The sequence below is a fragment of the Cygnus olor genome, chromosome 4, assembly GCF_009769625.2.
Source record: "Cygnus olor isolate bCygOlo1 chromosome 4, bCygOlo1.pri.v2, whole genome shotgun sequence".
NCBI classification, from domain to species: Eukaryota; Metazoa; Chordata; class Aves; order Anseriformes; family Anatidae; genus Cygnus; species Cygnus olor.
The window spans coordinates 53,303,033-53,325,657 of NC_049172.1; the positions used below are offsets into that span (position 1 = coordinate 53,303,033).

The following is a 22,625-nucleotide window of genomic DNA, read 5'->3' on the forward strand; positions in this document are numbered from 1 at the left end:
TATGCTTTGTTTTCAGTGGGATTGTCTCTGCCATCGTCCTTTTGTGCTGACTGTTATTTTGTTCTGTACTTATTTGAGAGATTGACACCAAAATGGAGCTTTAGAAGTGGGTTATCAGCCTTAAGTAGAGAATTTGGGGCAGATAAATTGAAGGTGGCTAAGAAGTTTGAACAAGCAGAATATGTATGCAAGTATTATTAATACATGTGAATTTATGTAACTCATTCTGTGTACTGATAATATTTTAGAAGAACAAAGTTCTGATATTATTCTATTCACATTCTACCGAAGTAGCATGTGAAACTTTTAAGGCTGGTCTGTGACACAGGACACGTGACGTTAATCTGTTCATCCTTATTTATTTATTTGCTCATTTATTGCTTTATTGGGGTCACTGCTGATAACAACAGCAGAGTTTGAACTTAAACCTGGAAAAAAAAAGCACTTGACCGTATTTTTTTTTTTAAGAAACGGAAACAGTAAGGTTCAGGTGTGCTCCAGCTTAAACCAATGGCAAAATTGTTCATTCACATGAGGACCAGCCATGGTGCAAAGTGCTCCACCACACTTTGCACACCCAAGCCTGCCATGGGTGAGCTGGCACTCAGCGTGTGCAAGGGATGTCACAGGAAAACTTTACTGTCCTCCCTTGCATCTTTTCCAGTCATATACTTGCAGTTGAACTCCAAAGGCCTTTACACTCAGCACAATCTACGGTGACCCATGTTGGTGTTGGCTGATGATCTTGGTGTTGGCTGATGATGTTGATCCTAAGACCTTGCCAGGTGTCTGAAAGAGTTGAGAGAGATTTTTAATTAAATTAAGCTAACACCGTTAATCTAACGGGCCTGCTGAACTTGTCCTTTTTTGCTCATCCAGACAAGTGTGCAGGACCGTCTACCAAAAGTTTGTTGTAATGTTGTTGGTTTGATTATTTTTCCATGGGTTTCTCATTTAGCACTGTACTGTATAACTGAGATTAGATAACATGTTGGATAAAATTATGTAAAGTTAACGAAGGAGGAGGCATTTTGCTAGTCTGTTTAATCATTTCTATTCAATTTTGTATTCCAGTTACAATCTTTGCTGAAGAATCGATAATGAAACAGATGATTTTTGTCTTTGTTCTTCAGCCTTTAATTTGAAAAAAAAAAAGAACAAAACAAACAAACAAACAAAAAAACATACAGTTAAGGTCAGCAGAAGGTGAATTTCAAATGACGTGTCTCAAATCCCATTCTTTTTGTGAAATGCATGGCAATTTCTTTTCCAAACCATGGGTATTTGCAACAGAGCTATAATTTCAGTAGATTTAAATTGTTTTGAATTAACTCAGAATAGCAAGGGTGCCTCCTGAGAAAGTCCCTGCCTTGGTTAAACATTTTTTTTTAATTTATAATATTAACCCTGGGCATGGGTAACGAGTACTGGAAATCTCTTCCTTGTACTTGTAAACCTTGTTTCTCAATTTCAACCCAAGGTTCAAAGGTTTGCACAAACTTCTTAGATCAGAGGTCAGGTACAAATTGCTGCACTTTGCAGCTCCATTCTGCCGATATGACAGAATTTCACAGCAAAGACGATTGCCTTTCATCCCCCTCTCCTCTGCACACGGGCAACGCCAGGCAGTTAAAAGCGTGATATGTACAAGCCAGCCATTGGTACCTGGGTTTAATAAATAACTAACTAGGTTTCAGTGGTGCAAGGTGCATATTATAAAAGGGGTCAAATGTCAGTGCACAAAGGAAAAAAAAAAACAACATGGCAGTCACTGACTAAGCCAAATGCTTTGAGTTTAATGTACTTTCGGTGGCGAACGTTCACATCCAGCTCTGTGGTTTGCTCCATGCTGATTTTCATTTCTGTGACCGGAGGGGAAGGGAACAAGTTGGGCCACTTTCAGCTTTCCTTTAAATCACTGCTGAAATCCGAGTGGCAGGCTGGGCCCCCCTCTTGTTGTTGCGGCATTCACGTGGTAAACACAAAACGGTGAGAACACAGCAATAAAAATAGCACAAAAGATTAGTGCGAACTGAAAAGTCTTAAGCTATTTAATTGTTATAAAATCAACTAAGCGAGTAGACTTTGTATGAGCAAGCCGTGTGTGCTGTGTTTCGTTCTGGGATCTCTGCAGGAGCTGGATGAAAAAAAAATAGATCAGAAAAGCTGAAAATGGAACTGCAGTTTACAAAACTTTTTAGGTGTTCTCACTTGCATTGTAGAGTGGAACATGCTGCAGTGATGCTAGCGTAGGTAGATAGACAGACAGACAGACAGAGACAGACAGTGTTCTACATTTTAGTAACCAAAAAAAATAACAACTATGCACATACCTATCCCTACACCTCAGAGTTCAGGAAAGCATTACACAGACATTTGAAGTGAGTGAATGACTTGGATCACTCTCTTTTATATATATATATATATATATATATATGGCTTTTTTCTCCTTAGAGACAAGTGGAACAGGCAAATGTATCTGTCCTGTACAACAATTAACAGGTGGTTCTACTTTTGTTTTTGCTTTTCAGCTGTCAAAGATCCCTTTTACTGTCTTTCTGACAGCAAAATCTCGCACGTTCATAGTCCACACAAGGTGAAACACTTCTTCCTTTCCTGGGAAGTATGCCTTTCAAAGCAGACCGTTGGTGAAGAGGACACACTTACCTGTACCAGAATTTCTGCAGAGAACACTGGTTAATTGCTTTCATGATAAACAAACTCGGCAAAAAGTTTCCCATCAAGTCTAGCTCATCTACTATAGGAAACACTTGTTATATATGAAGTGATTATGTTGCACTTTATTTATAAGTCATGTATATTCCTGTTTGACAGTAGTAATAATAGGCTTTGTGGACTAAATTGAAATATGGGAATCTGGGGTGAAGGGAAGGGTTGTGTTTCCTGATTTGGAAAGCTGATAATAGTGATTACACAACCCATCTCTCATCTTCTCAGCTTTCCTCAACATGTGGCTTCAGTATCTTGCAGGATAGTAACTTCAGGCTTAGCCAGCAACCGGTCCTATTGAAATATCTGAGAGTTGTATAATTGTTTAGAGTTGGACTGGCTGAAAGACAGAGCTGGGGCAAACTATACAACACACAGGTTACACAACTTGTTGGGACAAAGTTCTGAATGACTTGCAGCAAAGTGTATTATACAATACAGGAGGAGACTGGGTTTCACTCGCCCAAACTTTCTTCAGAAGTGGCTTAAACTGAGAGGGTTGACTTTGCACAGCAGTAGATCAAAAACACTCAGGGAACATGTGCTTCATTGCCAGAATGCATATTGCAGAAACAGGGAAAATAAAAACTGTTTTGGTAAGAAGCTGTAGGTATTGGTGGTGCTTTGGCATATTAGTAACTTTTTTTTTCATCAGCATTGCTTCATTCTTGCCTTGGAAAAACCGTATATATGTGAACAGACTTTGTGCTTGTGATCATAGAAAAGCAATGGCATTAAGCACAGCCCAGGCTCAGGAAATTTTTCTCATTTTATTATTTGGGTTATCATTATTAAAACTTAGATTCTTTTGCTTGAATACTACTTTTGCAGTTTTTAGGCCAGGAGGTCATATGGTTGAGGGGCCTTCATCCTGTGAATGTTCACAGTTGGGCTTAGATAGTTCTGATAGATAATGCAAGTGGAACCTCTGACAGCCTTTGTAGGATCACTCTCCAAATTAAATATGCCTTAGAAGGATGCACAAAGAGGTGCTAACCAAATAGACAAGAATCTGGCACAATACAAGCTTATTTTGTAGGGGAATCATAATTTCAGTTCCATTTGTTTATTGTGTATAAAATTTCTGTGACATAAGATTAATATGACCACAGGAAGTGGTATAATATGACTAAGAGAATAAGGTCTGTCATAGTTACTATCCTTAATGATGGTGATGGAAACAAGAAATTTAACCTTCAAATCCTACTCTGAAGTTGTAGCCAATTGTTGACTCTACAAATTCAGTGTTCAACTCTCTCACTAACATTGAAGTTCTAATCTGGGAAATTCCAGCATGTTAGCTTAGAGAATAATTTCAGGTGTTTTCCTCTAAGGAGCAAGGAATTAAATAACAGACTTACAATAACTTTGCTATCATTTTTAACCAAATACATTGCCTTTGATTGGTGCCTGGGGATATAAACAGTCCCTGCAAGACTTTTAAGGCAGGGTTTTCAGCAGTACTCATCAGTATCTTAAATATAACCCTATAGAAGCCATTAGAGTCCTACAAATGACATCAGGGGGAGTAGTGCTAGATGCTGAGTATTCTTGGAAATATCACCCTTAATTTTTTGTTTCTTTTAATTGTGTTCCTTTTTGGATGTTCCAATAGGAAACATGACTGGCCACAAAATAAATAAATAAATAAATAAATGCATAAATAAATAAAATGAAGCCAACAGCATTTAGCATGTTTTAAATGAAACCAAACACTGCTAACATGCTTGGGCCACTTAGGACAAATTTAAACAACTGAGAATAGTGCATGGACCCCTATTCACCTGTAGCTCCATGTTGAAAATGGCTTCTCATTCCCAGAAGATTAACCCGCTCCATGACAGGAAAACACATACTGGCCAGAATACATTCAGAGTTTAAGCTTGAAATACAAACTCTTCCACTGAAATCAGTGGCTAGACCTCTGCTGATAAGAACCAGATCAGGATCCCTGGTGTCACCGTTAGCAGAAGTGGGAAAGTCGGCAGCTAGTCTAAGGATTTAGTAGGTCAGAAAATCCAACTGTCCTGGAAAACTTTATGTGTGTGAAGGAAAAGCTCAGTCCAGAGGATGTCCTCAAAACATATTAAGCATCTCTTCTCTTCCAACGGAACCATTCCTCATATAATCACAAAGTCTCTAGTATTTTCTGGTGTTGGACTTTGCTACTGTACCCTAATCATCCCTGGCCTTACTTCTCCCCATGCCAAGTTCTAGAAGAGAGATGCTGACGAGACCTTCTGACTTGGCTCAGAGGTGTCAGTCACTTCTGTCACCTCCCTGGCTCCTCTGTCTCTGCAGAGACCTCCAAAGCTCTGTAAACCTCTGTTCAGCCAGTTTTCTTTCCTTGTTTTCTCTCTCTGCCTTGAGTGCAGCACTTCTCCTGGGCAGAGAGCTGCTGCTGTACCTGTTCATGTCTGAGCATACAAGGGAGGTGATGCGGTGCAGCAAACGCTGCTGCATGTGCATCTCCTTGGGTCCCACACGGCACCGGAGCCGAAAGGTGCCTCCCTGGTGACCCCAGCATGACTTGGGCATGTCTGATTGCCGCAATGCAGGCACACACATAACTATGGGAATGTGCAGCGCTGTAGCAGTGCCAACAGCAGGATAACTCACACGGCAGACGTGTCCTTGTCAATACCTGGCACAGGGCTGATCCACGAGATTACTCTCCCAAGCTGCTCACCGCAAGCTGCTCATCAAGTGAACCACTTTCTCCAGAGTTCTGCCTCAGTGACCCAGACTTGGAAAAGCCACCTTTTCAAAGCGTTTAAGGTAGCCTGGGGCAACTTTTTCACCCCACTCAGCTGCAGGTAAAGCGGTGTGTTTGACACACTGCAGACAGGTGTCATGACCTGTAGGCCTCAAGCGTTTCTTTTTTCTGTTAAATGTCCATCCCTCATCCATCATCCATCCCTCTGCTGAACAAAGACTTTTTCCCTAGTGATCCTCCCCTTCCTGTAGGAATGACGTACAGAAAAGATCCCTGACCAAAAAGCCGTGCTGAAATGCTGCACTCCCTCTTGCACGACACAGCATGAGATTCAGCTTCAGACGTTCCCATTTTGTGAGCGACAGCAGGTAGGGATCCCAGCTCTGGGATCCAACTCCTGCTGCCCTCTGTTGAAAACCACGTTGAGGATTAGCATTTGATGCTTTAAATGTAAATTAATTTGGAGTCAGGCACGTGAAACAATATTTGAGCCACTACGTTATTTCTAATTGTTGGCCATTTCCTTTTGCTGTTCAGCTGGTAAATCTGTAAAGAGGCAAACTGTTCTCGGCAAGAGCATTTCTGTGGATACCCAATGTCTATCATAAAGTTACACAGTCATTATTAGTAAGCTGTTGTTGTTGTTATGTGTATTTTATGTAGGTAAGGTAATTAGAAAAGAGTCCACTTAAACAATAAAGACCTTTAACTGCAGCAGTGCTTCTAGAGCTGCTACTAGGCCAGGAGCAGGAGCTGCTACTTCTAGAGCTGCTACTGCAGGCCAGGAGCAGGATTACTGTTTGCCCTTATTATTGCCCTTATTATTGCAACCAAAAAAAAGTAGGAAGGTCACATTTAAAACAGTAGCTGGTATTTCACTCTATCAACACAGTGTATTTAGTTAAAACGTTGGTGACTGACCTTCCCTCTGCAGCGGCAGGGGCTGCGGCTTGCAATGCAAAGCTGTGGCGGTTCCTGAGGCGAGCAGGCTGGCGTGCTTCCATGAAGGCACACGGTGTAATCTCAGCGGGAATTTGTACAGTCCAAAGCTCCCAAAATTGTCATCAGGAGGGCAGCTGGCACAGAAGTCAGGGCTGTCCCCAGAGAGGGGTCTGGTGCAGTGCCTGCTGGTGGGGCGCAGGTGCCCCCGAGCATCCATGTGTATCTCTGTACCTTTTTCCTTCTCCCCAGCCTGCTTCTGGGGAAAGGTCTGTGTGGGTTGCTCCACGCACTGCCTAGGCTGATTGCAGAGCAAATGTCAAAGTTGTCTGGAGCCCATGGGTGTCCCTGGGTGCTCCTGCTGCCTGCCGTGGGGCCAGCACCCATGCTGTGTGACTGCTGGCCTGCAGAAGGACACATGATGCCACCAAATCTATGCAAAACTGGAGGGATGAATTAAAGCAAATATGAGTAAAACCCTTTATAGGGAACAAGAGTGGAGTTGACAAGCGATTGCAGCCACAAGGACGCCAGCTGTGGCCCTGTGTTTGCAAAAGCCTCTTTTATCATAGATGGATCAACAGAGGTGCAGGTGGATGCATAACTTCATGGGGCGATGCTGAGCACTGTACAAGACCAGAGATAAGATGCTATATGGACTGCCTTTTTTTTAAGGCAATCCTCTTTGCTTCAGCAAACAATGAAGCTTTCTGAGAAAGCAGGTGGGATTGCCTTACTTTGTACCATGCAATTATTCCAATTTTTGTATTTCTCTGTCTCCTCGGTACATAACTGTACCCTTTTTTGTGCCTGCCTACTGAGTCCCAGATGTAGAAGTTACTCTCCTTGCTGCTCCTTGTGTCTGCAGACCCAGAGTCATGTCTTTGAAGGCAGCTGGGTTTCTTCAGCCTCAACCCAGTAGCACAGGCCACCCCAGAGACGCAAAAGCCAACCCTTCTTAGCCATGGGAAAGAGAAAAAGCAATGGCAGAGAGAGGATAGCTCTTGCTCCCCGTGGGGGCAGAAGAAGGATGGAAGGGGAGACGTTTTTCTTCCCCTCCCAGCAGCAGCCAGCTCTTCTGCAAGCCCGTGGCCATTGCCTTGCAGCTGAGGCCCCGAGTTACCTTCATCCTGGCACACGAGACACCAGCTCTCAGCCCTGCATTGTTGTTAATCAAGGCGTGGTGTTTTGATTTAATAAAAGGTCTGCCGTGGTGAATCAGCCTGCTCACAGTGTGCTTTAGGTCAGTCCCTGCCAATGCAGTAGGTTTCCCATTTGATAGTCTGACCTGTGAGACAAAAAAAAGATAGGTTAAAAAGAAGGTAATTAATGTTTAGGGCAAGAACTATTTGCACATGCTTGATTGGCAGCAGGGACGGAGTTTCATAAGCAGGAGGAAGTGAAATTTGAATGGTTTTAGTGAAACGTGTACATCTGAGAGCTCACCTGCAAGTGAAAGATAGGCCTTGAAGCAGAGACGCTGACCCAGAAGGCTTGAAGGTCTCTTGATATGCCGGCAGAAGTTAGTATCCATCTAATGGGGTGTTGAAAAATCCAGCAGACTTTACCTTTTTCTGGGAAAAAAAAAAAAGTCAGTCTTGTTCAGTCTGAATAATTAGTCATTTAAAACTTGGTCATCTCCAAAGTACAACCTTTCTGATCAGAAATTAATATTTATGCCCGTCTCTCTTTTATGAATCTTTACCATGGAGATCAGGTGTACTTTCCTCTTTGGAGGCTAGAAACCAAGCTGTTATATTTCACAAGACGCTGCATTTTAATGTAAAACTTCTGCCTCTGCTCTTGGCACTGATCACACCTCAGGGATGTGCTGGACTTTATTAAGACCACTGGACTCACAGTGTTAGCTCCTGGGCCTTGTACACCTCCAGATGCATGGTAGCAACTTTTCATGACTAGGTTACTGGGGACTGAAAGAAGGCATTGGTTGTGTTGAACACTTCAGAAATAGGTAATTTTGAAAACAGTTTTCTCGAGAATGATCGCCTTTCCATGTGGACAGGTTAGGCTGTGCCGGCAGTCCTTCAGTAAGGCAGCAACAACAGGAGGAGGGAGCTCTCAGACCAGACATCCTGCATTTCTTCTCATCAAAATGGGTGATATCTGAGCCTTGTGAAGGTGTTGATTGTGTCACCTGGCAGTGACTGCTATCAAGTGCATACTTAGCTACATCAAATAGGCCTTCACGGGCTGTGAAGCTGCACAGAAAAAAATAAATGCATTTGATCATGAATCTTGATTCCCAATAAATTACAGAATGATAAAAGGCATTTTAGGTTCATGATGATTTTTTTTACTACAATATGGTAATGTTTGCAGGTAAGGTGGCCATCAGCTCTGAGCAGCAGCTTCAAGTACAGCTTCTGATATTAGAAATCATCTTAGTGAGGCTGGGAGACCTGGTGCAATGCAAAGTGTTGGAGAACAAGCCAGTTCATGGACAGCCACTGGTGGCCCCAACCGAATCATACCAGCTGGTTTTGTTGGGCAGGGGAGGCTTTGCTCCACCTCTCCTCTCTCCCAGTGACCATTTGCAGCTTTCTAGGCTGTAGTCCCAGAGCCTGAGCCCTGCAGATAACAGAACACAGAGACTTTTATTTTGTAAGCTGACCTAAAACTGATGGTAATGACTCATTTTTAAACTTACCTAAACCTGGGACAACAAGTAATTCACTTGCCAACAGGTGGCCCATGTAAAGGTAATGATTATTCCCCAGTAAAGTGTCTGTTTAACAAGTTTAACATCTTTAGGAACAAATTGTCAAGAGAAAAATGAAAATGTTTTTCTCCACTTTAATTTCTTCTAGTGATGTCAAATAATTCCCAGAAGTAAAATTGAAATGTCTGACTCTGACACATTAAAAAGGGGGAACATTTCAATCTCAGAGAAACAGTTTTATAAACAACATTTTAAACCAAGAAGTTATCAAAACTGATGCACAGCCATGAAAGATCTGGCTCTGAAAGAAATGATGTTTTCTGAAGCAAAAATACTGCCTGGGCATCACCATCACTATTAGTGCCCCTCCATCTTCTCTGCCTTCCCCTCTACTCTCCTTATTTTTTAAAAGAAAATGGCTGCGCCACGCCAGAAGCACCAGTGTGGAATAGTTATGGCCCAAACACACCAGCAAGATAAGGCCCTTCTGCAGACCAAGGCTCAGAGTATGATTTCCTAATCCCAAATGCATTTGAGACATACCTGCCTGGTAACCAATGTGCCAAAAATGTTCAAACGTTGCAATAAATGGTAAATATCAGAGTCTTCATGGGTCTGTGACTACTACACAGAATAAATAAGTCTGGCTGAAGCTTTGTCCTTTACTGGAAAACAAACGGACAAGCACAGATTGTGAGAGGTGGGGGCTTGCAGAGTTTCCTACAGGAGCCAGTGCCCCATTAATCTAATTAATCAGAGATGATTAATCAGCTAATTAATCAGAGATGATGCAAAGGCTGATGGAGTTGTAAATAGCAATGAGGAGAGACACTCAGTAGGTAGTGTGGCACTCAGTAGGTAGGATCTACTTAAAAGGTAGGTGGGATATGGCTGAGCACATATGGCCTTGGTTAGACAGAGAAGTGGGGAGAAGACAGAAGGGTGGTCTTCATCCCTGTGTACAGCAAGGGTGAAAAAGGGCTGAAAGTCTAGAGTACTGTGGAAAGAGACACAAAAATGATTCTGAATGGAAAATGACTGATTGTGAAGGAATTAAAAGAGTTCAGCCAGCAAGTTATTAAAAAGAAGACAGAGCTGTGGCTTGATGACACCACTTAAGCATTGCAAGGTAAAAACAGAGGTATTGAAAGACTCTTTACTCAGAAAGGTTTAATGTAATGCTAACTGGAAGTAAAAGGTAGACAAATCTCATGAGAAACAGCATACACTTGCTTGTCAGAGGGAATGATTAACAAACAACCCATAAAGGGAAGTGCTAGGGTTTGCAGCAATTTGATGCCTTAAAATCAAGGATTTCCTGGATGTCCTTCTGGAAGATGTAATTTACTCAAATAAATGTTATAGGACTCAATGTGCCGATAATAATAAAACATAATGGTCCATGTCATCCACAATCACTTATATTAAATGGTCTGATGGTCATTTCCAGCTTTAAAAGTCAGTAAATTAACGACTCTGAGTCCTAAAGTGTCTTCTTTTAATTGTGCTCAGAGAGGGATCCCACTGCCTTGCAGTTATAGTAGGTGGCATTTTCAACCTCCTCCTGTATTTCTGCATTTCCTGCCCTCTGTCTGGGTTTGAATGAAGATAGAGATTTCAGAGATTTACCTTTCCATTGCTGGCTCGCAGGGTTGTACTGGCCGATTGCTCTCAAGAACGCTGTCTGTAATAAAGGAGTGATTTTCCTCCGCTTTTGTGAAGCCCTGGTGTAACAAGGAAAGAGACCAACACACCAGACACTATACCACAAGCAACAGGCTACTCAGAAGCTTGCCAGATTGCACTTTTCACAAGAGAATGAGAATCGTTTCCCCCTGATGCTAAAGTGTATTTATTATTTCCCACTTGACTGTTCCTGTGAAGGCCTAGAGGAGCCAGGGGGTGGTACTGAATGGGTGCTTCTCACATATTTGTTTGATGTGGCTCTTTCAGCTGCTTTTCTGCAGCCTTATTCCCTCTTTGAAAAAATGAGCTTGCAGAACAACTGCAGGAGGCCAGAAGAGAAGGGTGGCATTCTGGTGGTAGCTAACACCTTCTAATGAGTGTCCTGCTTCTTCCTTTGTCCAGGTTTTATCGGGTTTTGAATGAGTTTGACATCATGACTGCTGAGGACTCCACTGCAAGGATGAGCAACGATTCCTCCAACATGGCTGCCACGAAAGTCCCCGAAGGTGTAGCCGGTGCGCCCAACGAGGCGGCTCTGCTGGCGCTGATGGAGCGCACCGGATACAGCATGATCCAGGAGAACGGGCAACGCAAGTACGGCGGCCCTCCTCCTGGCTGGGAGGGCCTGCACCCTCCTCGTGGCTGCGAAGTCTTCGTGGGCAAAATCCCCCGTGACGTCTATGAAGACGAGCTCGTCCCCGTGTTCGAGTCCGTCGGCCGCATCTACGAAATGCGCCTGATGATGGACTTTGACGGGAAGAACCGCGGCTACGCCTTCGTGATGTACACGCAGAAGCACGAGGCGAAGCGGGCTGTCAGGGAGCTGAACAACTACGAGATCCGCCCTGGCAGGCTGCTGGGTGTGTGCTGCAGCGTGGACAACTGCCGGCTCTTCATCGGAGGCATTCCCAAAATGAAGAAGAGAGAGGAGATTCTGGAGGAGATCGCCAAGGTGACAGAAGGCGTGCTGGATGTCATCGTGTACGCGAGCGCTGCAGACAAGATGAAGAACAGAGGCTTTGCCTTTGTGGAGTACGAGAGCCACCGAGCGGCTGCGATGGCCAGGAGGAAGCTCATGCCGGGAAGGATCCAGCTGTGGGGACACCAAATTGCTGTTGACTGGGCAGAACCAGAAATCGATGTGGATGAAGATGTCATGGAGACTGTTAAAATCCTCTATGTGAGGAACTTAATGATTGAGACCACAGAGGACACCATTAAAAAGGTCTTTGGGCAGTTTAACCCCGGCTGTGTAGAGCGGGTGAAAAAAATACGTGATTACGCCTTTGTGCACTTTACAACCAGGGAAGATGCCATCCATGCCATGAACAACCTCAATGGTGTGGAACTGGAAGGCTCGTGCCTGGAGGTTACCTTGGCCAAGCCGGTGGACAAGGAGCAGTACACTCGCTACCAGAAAGCAGCGAAAGGAGGGGCCGCAGCAACACCCGAAGTAGCTCAGCAACCTAATTATGTTTACTCTTGTGATCCGTACACACTAGCGTATTATGGATATCCGTACAATGCCCTGATCGGGCCCAACAGAGATTACTTTGTGAAAGGTTAGTAAGCACAATTAGGGGAAGTGATGGGCAGGCTTGATCTCAGGCTGGCATGACCCAAGGTCTGCCTGAGCCAAAGGACAGCTGGTGCTTGGCACTTTTTTCTTAAACACTCTTTTATAAGTCTTTTTATCATATGCATGTTCCATCTCACTTAAAGTTATGACTATGCAGAGTGTGTTTATCTAGAGATAATTGCTGAAGTACATGCCAGTTTGAAGGAGGCATCAAAACTATGCTAAAAGAATGAGCGAACAGACCAAGCGTGGGGTGAAGAAGAGAGAGATCTGGTTTTTATGAGCGTTGTACTGTCTGGGTAAATGGACAGTCTGAGGACTTCAGCTTCTGATGCCTCCTTCTGAACAGCTGCATCCTGAGTATTAGAGATCACGACAAAGGATGCTCCCTCTGCCTTCTCCTAGAGATGTGGGTCTGGTGAGAACCACATGGCAGACCTGGTTATCCAAAGGGAAGGGTGTTGGGAAAAGCCTGTTGGAAACTCTCCAGGTGTCATCTGCCCTCTGCATTAATATGACAGCAAGTGCCGTGTCCTTCATAAAGTCTGTTAAGAAGTATTAGCAGAAGGAATAACATGAGTGCAGAACAATTCTTTTATTATGTATGCTTTAATTAGTTATGGATTACAACCATTAAAAATTAACTGAAAATCAGTTATTCATAAAAAAATAAAAATAGCAGCTATAACTGGTGTAATAATTACAATTATCCTGTACTTACAGGAATTATAGTTTCCTGAAACCTAATGTGCATTTCCATACAACGGGCAGTTTAGCATGAATGTATTATTTAGGCACCCATGTAAAACAATAAATATTTTTAACTCTAGCTGATCAAGAATTACAGTCTCAGCTCAGTTTCCAGATCTGTACTTGTAATGAACCACAGATGAGCTAAGCAACAGTCTAAATGTGCAATTAGGCCATCACAGAGCACATTAATACCACAATGTCCAAAGTACCATTTTAAAGTGTGTGGTGCTGCTAAGATAAATAGAGGCAGTACTGTTGGACGTGTGTAATATTCACATACATGGAAAGAAAGCAAAAGGCTCTATTTAAAAATATATTCAGTGGTGGAATAAAGCTTCTTAAAGGCCAGGTACAGCTTTGGGCCACCACTACATGGTCCCACTGCTGAGAGGCTGTCTCCTCTGAAGGACAGCTGCGAGCAGAAGCTGTTTCCACTACACAGAAATTGCCTCTGGAGGAGCCTCTCTCTCCCTGATGACTGTGTTACACTCATAAAACTGGCCACAAGAGTTGCATCACCATAAATAAGCCATTAATTTACAGTCAGAAAGATCAAGAGCAAAACCTCCGTAGTCTTACTAGGCGCATCTAAGGCCAAACTTTTCTATTTTCATAAGCAAAGTCACTAAGATCAAACTGACAGCAGCAGCCTCATTTCTAAGCATGTGCCTCCTGGTTTCGCAAAGTCTGAGGCTGTTCGCACTCCCCACAATGCTGCTACTGTCTGTCGTTCACCATCCTCTTCTATGTTTTTATCATAAGCAGGCAGCATACGAGGCAGAGGGCGAGGTGCAGCTGGCAACAGAGCCCCCGGACCCCGGGGCTCCTATCTGGGGGGGTACTCCGCCGGACGTGGCATATACAGCAGATACCATGAAGGCAAAGGAAAACAGCAGGAAAAAGGATACGAGCTGGTACCCAACCTGGAATTACCTGCCGTCAACCCAGTGGCCATTAAGCCTGGTGCAGGTTAGTGTGAGCAGTTGAGTTGACTATGTCTGTGGGAAGGGGGGGGGAACACAAAGGTGGCCGGAGAGCTCCTGCTCTGAGACCATGGTCCAAGACCAGCCCATGTGGTGGTGGAGGTGGTCCCATGTCTGGCTCTGGCTGGGCTTCCTGCAAACAAGCAGTAGGACAGCGGACAAGAGCATCTGGGAGCTCTTCAGTCCAAAGGAAAAAATAACTGAAGCTGCGTCCACCTTTCCTGTCCCCTTTTGCACCTCCTCAGAAGGAAGCAGACTTTCCCCTTTGTCTAGTCTTGTACACTAGAACATGGTAACTAAGAGCAGCCTTCCTGTCCCCAAATTTCTTAACTGTTAATTTCACCCTGGGCAATTGCCATCCCAAATTTCCAGCCAGGCCAGAACTCTCCCCTGCTCAGTTCTTATTTCTCCAGTTCCATGAATTTGGGAAAAGGACCTGGGGCTTTCCCATGGCAGGAAAGTCCCTGGTTAAGGAGAGCTCCTCCATCACCATCAGCAGTGTGAGCAACGCAGGTGTCCTGCCCACAGCCACCAAGCAACCTACAGCAGACCTCTGAGCTCTGCTGAGCTGCAGGGAGCCAGCCTAAGGGCCAGGGCAGGGTTCGCCTCTTTCTGCCACATCCTCAGATGAATATCCAGCCTTTGCTTTTTTTTTTTTTTTTTTTTTTTTTTAAAGCAGCCTAACGAAGAGGTGAGGGTGAGAGGGGCAAGCTCTCTTGTACAAGTCCTCTGATTTTCTCTCCACTCCTCTCCCCATGCAAACTTTAATTGCAGACCTAAACAGTGTTGAATACTAAAGTTGCAGTGGTTTACCAGGACAAGTTTCATAATGTCAGTGTAAACTACAACCTGCATCTAATGAAAACTGTGAAGAGTTCTTCGCAACAGCTGCATTAAATAATGTGAGAAGAGGTCTAGAGAAGGAGGAATGCTGTTAAAAGATTAGGATCATTTCCAAAGGAAGATCTGAGGCTTCCTGAGAAAACTACCCACTCACAAACAGAAAATATTACTACTATGCATGTTTGTAAAGATACTTCAGGAATTCCAGGTATTACTAAAGGATGCTTGAAAAGTGTTTTTGAAACACATGCTTGATTTTATCCTAGTATTTATTAGTGGTGTCTGTGTAATTAATTCAACTACCAAACAAAACCTGAATCTCAAGTCTAAATGTTTCTACACTTGAAACATGTTCAGATTCAGATCTCTTTATCTGGTCTTCCCATCTCACGTGGTTTCAGCACAAGCCGTGAGCACAGAAGCACTTGGTCTCTTTTCCCCAACCAGACCAGCTGATCTGGTAAAAGGAACTATGTGTGAGACTTACCTCTGTTATCAAAAGGAAATTACTCTGAAATCACACTACCAGAATGGAGAAGTAGAGAGGAACAGACTCTGCAAAGTTTCCCTCCATTTAGAAATATCTTAAAGCTCAATTCTTTACAAATGATTAGGAAACTTTTGAGAGCTTACCCAAATACCCCAGCTGCCTGTTTCTGCTTTTCTGCCAGAAGTTACTGCAGAATGGGGCATGTGAGCTTTCTGCCTTTTCTTCAGTGGGACATTATCCAGGTTATTTAAAGCACTGATAAAATTTGGGTTTGGCTGACCAGGTGTAACTGATGTAGAAGGAAGACTGGAAAAGGTCACAGGCAGAAGTCTCTGCTTGAGATAATGGGAGATCACCAGAGGTGGAAACATCTCTGCCTGAAAGATACATGATCAGATCCCTTGTTGAAGTCTCTGTGATCAAAACGAGAATACTGCTTGCTGGGACCTGTCCTGCCCACAGGCAGAATTGCACACTTCTACATTGCTAAGTTTCGTCCCAGTGAAACAAAACCGTGTACTGATTTGGCTTCGTTTCTGACTTAATGGCTGCCCCTCTCATAGTTGCCAACATCACCTCTTAGTCCATCATTTATTACTTACCCCATTTTCCTTACGAATACCCTTCCTCCTAAAAGGCTTCAGAGCTGAAGGCTGAACAGCACATTATGAGGCAACGATGGAATTACAAATGTGGTTATTGGGAATGTCTAGCAAAGCACATTTCTTCCCTAAGCAGTGCCGTGAAGCTCCCCTAGAAGCACAGACATACTCACTGCCTCTGAACACACAGTTATTCTGATCAGAGCATTTTCCCTTCATCTGTAAGATCTTAGCTCTAATTATTTTGCATTGTCCAATTTTGGCTTGAGGAGCATTCTCTTAAGAGTAATTTCTTTTTTAGTGCCATTAAGCAAATTGATGCTGTACCAGAAAGATGGGTTAAAATGTATTTAGCCAAGTTAGTCCTAGGAAATGTATAATAGTAAATCAGGTGGTATTTCACAGGGTTGGCCAAAAGACAGGATATAGACTGGGCCAGTTACTGCCTGCAAGTTCTGCAGTACAAACTTCACCTTTCTTTCCTGAAGTAACCACACGTCCCTCAATCTCAGCAGCTGGAGCAGGAACCTTGTTGGGGCAGTAGGTACTACCACCCATCTCTGTGCTGAGGCCACATTCTTCACCAGAGAGAGGATGGTGATGGTCAGAAGGGGCTGTGTAAATCCAGGGCAGGGTTCTGGCCCTAGGACACCCATGCCAAGGGGACAAGTACAGGGCAGAGCAGGCAGCACCAAGCCCATCACCATGCATAGCTCCTGAGCATCGGTTGTGGTGCTCCGACCTGCAGGGAGGGTAGAGGTACTCCAGGTCCCTCACTGGCACATGGGGCTACCTGTCCCAATGAGAGGAGCATGGGAGAGCTGGCATAGCCAGGAGGGAGGGCTGTGTGCTCTTTGAGATGAGGCTCTGGAGACCCTCTCCACCTGATGTCTCTGGTCTCTCCTAGTGGCCATCCCTGCGATCAGTGCCCAGTACTCCATGTTTCAGGCCGCACCACCAGCCAAGATGATGGAAGATGGCAAGATCCACGCAGTTGAGCACATCATCAACCCTATTGCCGTCCAGCAGGACCCAGCCAGTGCAGCAGCTGCTGCAGCAGCCGCAGCCGCAGCTGTAATACCGGCTGTGTCAACGCCTCCCCCCTTCCAGGTGAGTTCAGGGTCATCCCAGCACAGCTCAGGGCTGATTTCTGCTTCTGTTATTTTGCCCTTTTTGCCCAGGATGTACAGAGAAATTTGTCTCATGTAACTTGAGACTTTCATTTGGAGCTTATATCTGGCAGCTGAGCTACACCTTCCTTTACGTGAAAATCTTCCTTGTTAACCTGACCCAAACCATTCCCTGTATAAAAGGAGAGAAACAGGCACCCCAAAAGTGCTGCTTATTTGACCTTAGACATTTGCACATTGGACAGTTGCTTTCTCTCTATGGGGGACCCAAATCTGGTAGGGAGGGAACAGCCCCCAAGAGGACATCTCTTTCACCCAAGAGGGTAGGCATTGTCTATCCTCCTGTTATAATCTCCTCTTCTAGGGGGTTTGCAGTTCACCAGGTGGAAATGAGATATTACAGCAACTGAAGCTGCAAAGACTTATAAAACACTTTTTCACACAGATGGGAATGGAACTCCCCCCCCTTACCTGTGCAGCATCCAGTTTTTGTTCTCTAGCCCCACTGACCTTTACATCTCCCCGTGTAGACATGTCCAGGTAGCATTGCATGGGTAACCCCAGAAGCCTGCTAGCCTCGATGCTCACTGCCCAAGCCCTATAAGCTCACCATCCTGCAGTGCTGTCCTCCATGGGGCACCTGTGGCAGTGAGCAGGTGGCCCAGGCTGGTGTCCACCTGAAATATTCTTGTGGGAGAGCAGAGCACATGGGTGAGGGAGACGCCTGGTGGTATGTCATCCCGCTTGCCCCAGCTCAGGGTCAGGACCCCATCTCTAAGTTCTGGTCTTGCATCATGATTGCCTCTAAAATACTAAAAGGACACATGGACAGGAAAGTGAAACATTTTCTGCTTAGTGCAGCCTGTGCAGATAATGCCAGTCTGACCTTGACATTTTTCTTTCTTAAGATATAAAGGGGTAAAGGGTATAAGGGCATATAAATATAAGGGTATATTATAAGGGTATAAGAATATTAGAATATATCCAAAAGATGGTGAAGGGTCTGTAGGAGAAGACATACGAGGAGCAGCTGAGGTCCCTTGGTTTGTTCAGCCCAGAGCAGAGCAGGCTGAGGGGAGGCCTCATGGACTGCAGCTCCCTCACGAGGGGAGCGGAGGGGCAGGTGCTGAGCTCTGCTCTCTGGGGACAGCGACAGGACCCGAGGAAACAGCATGGAGCTGGGACAGGGGAGGGTCAGGCTGGGGGTTAGGGAAAGGTTCTGCACCCAGAGGGTGCTCGGGCACTGGGACAGGCTGCCCAGGGTCATGGCACCAAGCCATGGGTGGTCAAGAAGCGTGTGGACAGTGCTCTTAGATTTGACTGAGGCTGCTCTGTGTGAAGTCAGGCGTTGGACTGGGTGACCCTCACGGGTCCCCTCCAACCCAGGACTTTATACAACTCTGATTCCAGGGCCGCCCCATAACGCCAGTGTACACCATGGCCCCCAATGTGCAGAGGATCCCCGCTGCTGGCATTTATGGGACAAGTTACGTGCCATTCGCGGCGCCTGCTGCAGCAACGGCGACGATAGCCACGCTACAGAAGAACGCGGCCGCCGCTGCCGCCGCTGCTGCTGCTGCCTATGGAGGATATGCTGGCTACATGCCTCCGGCGTTCCCGGCTGCCACCATCCAGGTGCCCATCCACGACGTCTACCAGACGTACTGAGACTGTCGGCACGGAGGGCGGCAGAGAAACAAACACTGAAGGAACACTTTACTATTTATGAAGAACGTGCCTGCTGCAAAACAGTAATGCCTGGACTCTGTAAACTGATGCAGAACCTGAAAGTGAAGAATGTCACGGAAAAAAACGTGTTTGAAATGTTTTCTACGCTTGAAGTTTTCACTAACTTTTTTAGGCTATTTTTAAAATTTAACACGCCTGTATTCATACATTTCTAAATGACCTCAATGCATTGAGCCCATCACTTATGTGCATTTATACGCATCATAGTGGGGTTGCATAAGGTCTTTTTTTTTTTAGCAGTTATATTTTCAATATATTTGTGGTATGAAGGTTATTTTTTAGTAACTTCTGCACTCCAGAGATGTCTATTTTGTAGTGCCTTTAATAATATATCAGCTATATATTAAAAAGCACACCTGAGCAGCTAGGGAAAGTTTAAACAATATATTTTGAAGAATATATTCAATATTTAAAGAATATGTACCTTAGATTTTTTTTTTTAAGAAAATAAAAAACAGCAAGTATCTTATTTAAAAAATGTTATACTGGAAAGTGCAATTTGAAAAATGTGCAAGACCTCTGCATTTTTGTGCTGGCATTAATACAATCTGTTATCATTTGAAATCAAAAGTACTAGTATTGTCTTTTTGGAAAGAAAAGAAAAAAAAAAGCCTCCTCACACAGATCTCTTCACAGTGTGATTAGCAGGCTTAGAATAAGCAAAGGAAAGGCTCTGAGTTTTCCTTAAGAACTGGATTTTCTATTTATTGAAGCTACCTGTAGTTCAAAAGCACGTGCAGAAACGAGCACCTGATATTTCGTGCAAGGTGTCTTGACTTCAATCTTCATCCAGTATAAAACCTAGGCTCTTTTTAAATGCTCTTTATTTTATTCTTTGAAGTAAATGCTGTAGTGACTGAGAATGTACGCTGTTGTAGGCAAGAGCACGCCTGCTCCTGCCAGCAGGACGCGCAGTGCTGCTTACCCATAGCTTCATCATGTTCTGTGAGAAATTTCCGAGGTACTAGGGGTGGTAGTGATACTGGAATTAATACAGCAGGGCTGGCATCCCTCCCAGCCTCCCTTCCACACTCGACTCCAGTTCTCTGCACCTGGAGTTACACATGCACATCAGGGATGGGAGGGATTGGACCTGATGATTTTAAGATGTAAAGGTTGTAAATATACATTTTAAAAGTCATTTTATGTTGCAAATTTACATGGTATGTGGTTTGCCACAAAACAAAGGCAGTTTATTTCGATGTTATAAAAAAAAGTTTGTTTTATTAAGAAGTAAATATATTATTGCAGTGTTTTGTGGCCTGTTTAAAGGCTTTTATTTAGTAGTGCAGTGAATGTAAAGTATAGTAAAATGTTAAAGAAATATCTTGCCCATATGATGAAGAATGTCAGCTCTGCAAACACAACTCCAGTGAAAGGAGGTGTGAAGCAGGGACTGAGTAAACCATTTTGCTTTGCTTTTTATGGTATAAATACCAACTGAAGGGGTTTCATATAAAGTATATTTTGACAACTGAACCACTTCCAGATCACCTCCAGCTCAGTAAAGTGACCTTCTAATGCATATTTTTCTTGCCTCAAAATTGAGCGGTTGTTTTTTAGGTGCTCTTACTCAGCAAAGCTGAGCTCTATTTAAAACTGTCCAACTGCTATCAGAAGCACTGTGAGGAAGTTAACCATTAAGTCGGACTCTGCCCCTCTGTGCCCCCTCCCTGGAGGCTTTCATTGTCTGTCCCAGAGCTTTTGGAAACGCAACCCTTAGCCCCAAAACCTGAAGGCCCTGCCTGTTTTTAGGGTGAGAGGAGGCGAAGCAGGCAAGGCCTTCTCGGAAGATCCCGGTAGGGGTGCTCAAAAAGTGCTGGGGGCTCCCGCTAAGGCCTTGTACAGCTCAATACTAAATGCCACCATGGGTTGCAGCACATCTCAATGGCCTCCAGGCACAGTGGGCTCTGCTGTTCCCTTTCCAGCCCCTCCACCACAACCACGGCCAACTCAGAGGAGGGATGAAGGGTGATGGCCCTCCCACCCATCCTCTCCCCACTGGTTCCTGTTGCTTTCAGCAGGGACAGAAAGGAACCCAAAGAGGGTAAGCCTCCAGGCCACCACACCAAGGCAGGAGTAGGCAGGACGTGGGGGCCGCAGCCTCCCGCCCCCGTCTTTTCCGCTTGCTTCTGAACCATTTCATGTACACTACTACTGAGGTAAGTCTGATAACTTGAAATGTGAACATCTTTAGGTTAAGAACAAACTATTCAAAGAAATATATATATATATTAAAAAAAAAAAAAAAAAAAAAACTAGCGTGCCTTATTCTTGAAAGAGCTGATATTTTAGGTGTTTTATTGTATCTCTGTTTTCTGTACTGTCGGAAGCCTCTGAGTTTATTTAGTTCTTGCTCTATTTACGGTACATTTCTAGGATGTAGTGAATAAAGCATTCTTTAAAAACAGCGACTGATATTTCTTTGTAACATCCCACTGCCAGGTGAAGCCTGACGCTGCATAGGCTTCCTGGTGGGCAACGTGCTCCCTCCCGGCTAGGGAGGGGGTGCTTGGGGCAGGAGGGTGGAGGGGTGCCACAGCCTGCATCCTTGTGGGCTCCTCGGGGAGGGGAGATGGACTGGAGGATAGGGCCCATCCCAACATGTGTATGGGGCACCTCACCATTCTTCCAGCAGCCTCGGATCAGCCCAAAACTCTTTTCATGTCCAGTTTAGAGTCCATGCCTAGATGTGAATGGAAGAGACGAAGATGGCGTCTCCCCATGCTTTCCATTCACCAGCTGCACAAAACCCCTGTAACCCCACTGTGCTCCCAGAAGTGCTGGGAGCTGGCACTGAAGTGCCCTGTTGAGAGAAAACGGCACATCATTATCATCTCAGCACGCCTCAGCCTTCAAAAGCAGTCCTTTCAGGCACAGATAGGTAGGCTGCACCTCCCGGCGGCACTGCAGTCCTCCAGAATACCTGTTTGCTTTCTTGCCCTAAGTCCATCTGAAGAAAATTTGCTGCAGATACCAAGTCTTGGGAGAAGAGCAGTGTGAGGGAGCAGAGTTAAACCCTGAGGCAAAGCAGAAGGAAGGCAGAGGTGACTAAAGCAGGCATTAGCTTTAGTGAATAATCCCAACGCGAAGGAGAGCAGAACAAATATTGCACTTCCTTCCATGTCCCTCATTGGGAAGCAAAAGTATCTGCAACTTCCTCTCTTTAACCATCTTTTCCCACAGTGCCATCAGGTCAAGGCATTTCATGACAACATGCCTTGGATTTACTGGAAGATACTAATCATGAAAGGTTTCCCTGTCTTTTTCTTTTTTTCTCCATTTGTTTGTGTGTGTGTGTTAGAAAATTGAAAGGTTTTGGAAGAGTAGGATTTGGGGGTGGGAGACAGTCACCTAATTTCACCTGTTTTCCTTGCAGATTTGGTTTAGGGAGTCTGCATGCCCCAGCAAAAATCCCCAGAACCAGGTCACCGTATCTTGTTCAGGGAATGGATAATCACAATGCTGCAAGCAGCTTTCAAGGAGATGTAGTCTCATTAGGACTTTACCTGTCAGGCAAACCACCAAGTTACACAGGAAGACTAATGTTTTCCCTGCAGTTCCTTGCTGACCTTACCACTCCCTAGCAGTCCACCTCCATCTGGAGATGAGAAAGACACAAACCACAGCCCTTACAGTTGTTCAGAGCTAAGACATACACTCCACAGACATCAGCATTTTCCAAATGAGATGAAGAATTGTGCCACACTAAAATGTTTTAGTGGAATTTTCCTCTTTCCCTTTA

The 22,625-nt window shown here is 44.5% G+C and overlaps 1 protein-coding gene across 4 annotated transcripts in view; it reads left to right on the forward strand.

Moving 5' to 3' along the window:
- The window catches only part of RBM47 (RNA binding motif protein 47), a 77,503-nt gene extending 56,221 nt beyond the window's left edge, over positions 1–21,282 (forward strand). For 2 of the 4 annotated variants that reach the window (XM_040555649.1, XM_040555650.1), the window contains 4 exons: positions 11,154–12,313; positions 13,846–14,052; positions 16,909–17,111; positions 18,542–21,282. In XM_040555649.1, the coding sequence (XP_040411583.1) occupies positions 11,154–12,313; positions 13,846–14,052; positions 16,909–17,111; positions 18,542–18,799 (1,828 nt within the window). In that variant the 3' untranslated portion in view covers positions 18,800–21,282. The remainder of the gene's footprint in view (positions 1–11,153; positions 12,314–13,845; positions 14,053–16,908; positions 17,112–18,541) is intronic. The other 2 variants (XM_040555648.1, XM_040555651.1) reach the window with 1 other exon arrangement.
- The last annotated feature ends 1,343 nt before the right edge of the window (positions 21,283–22,625 follow it).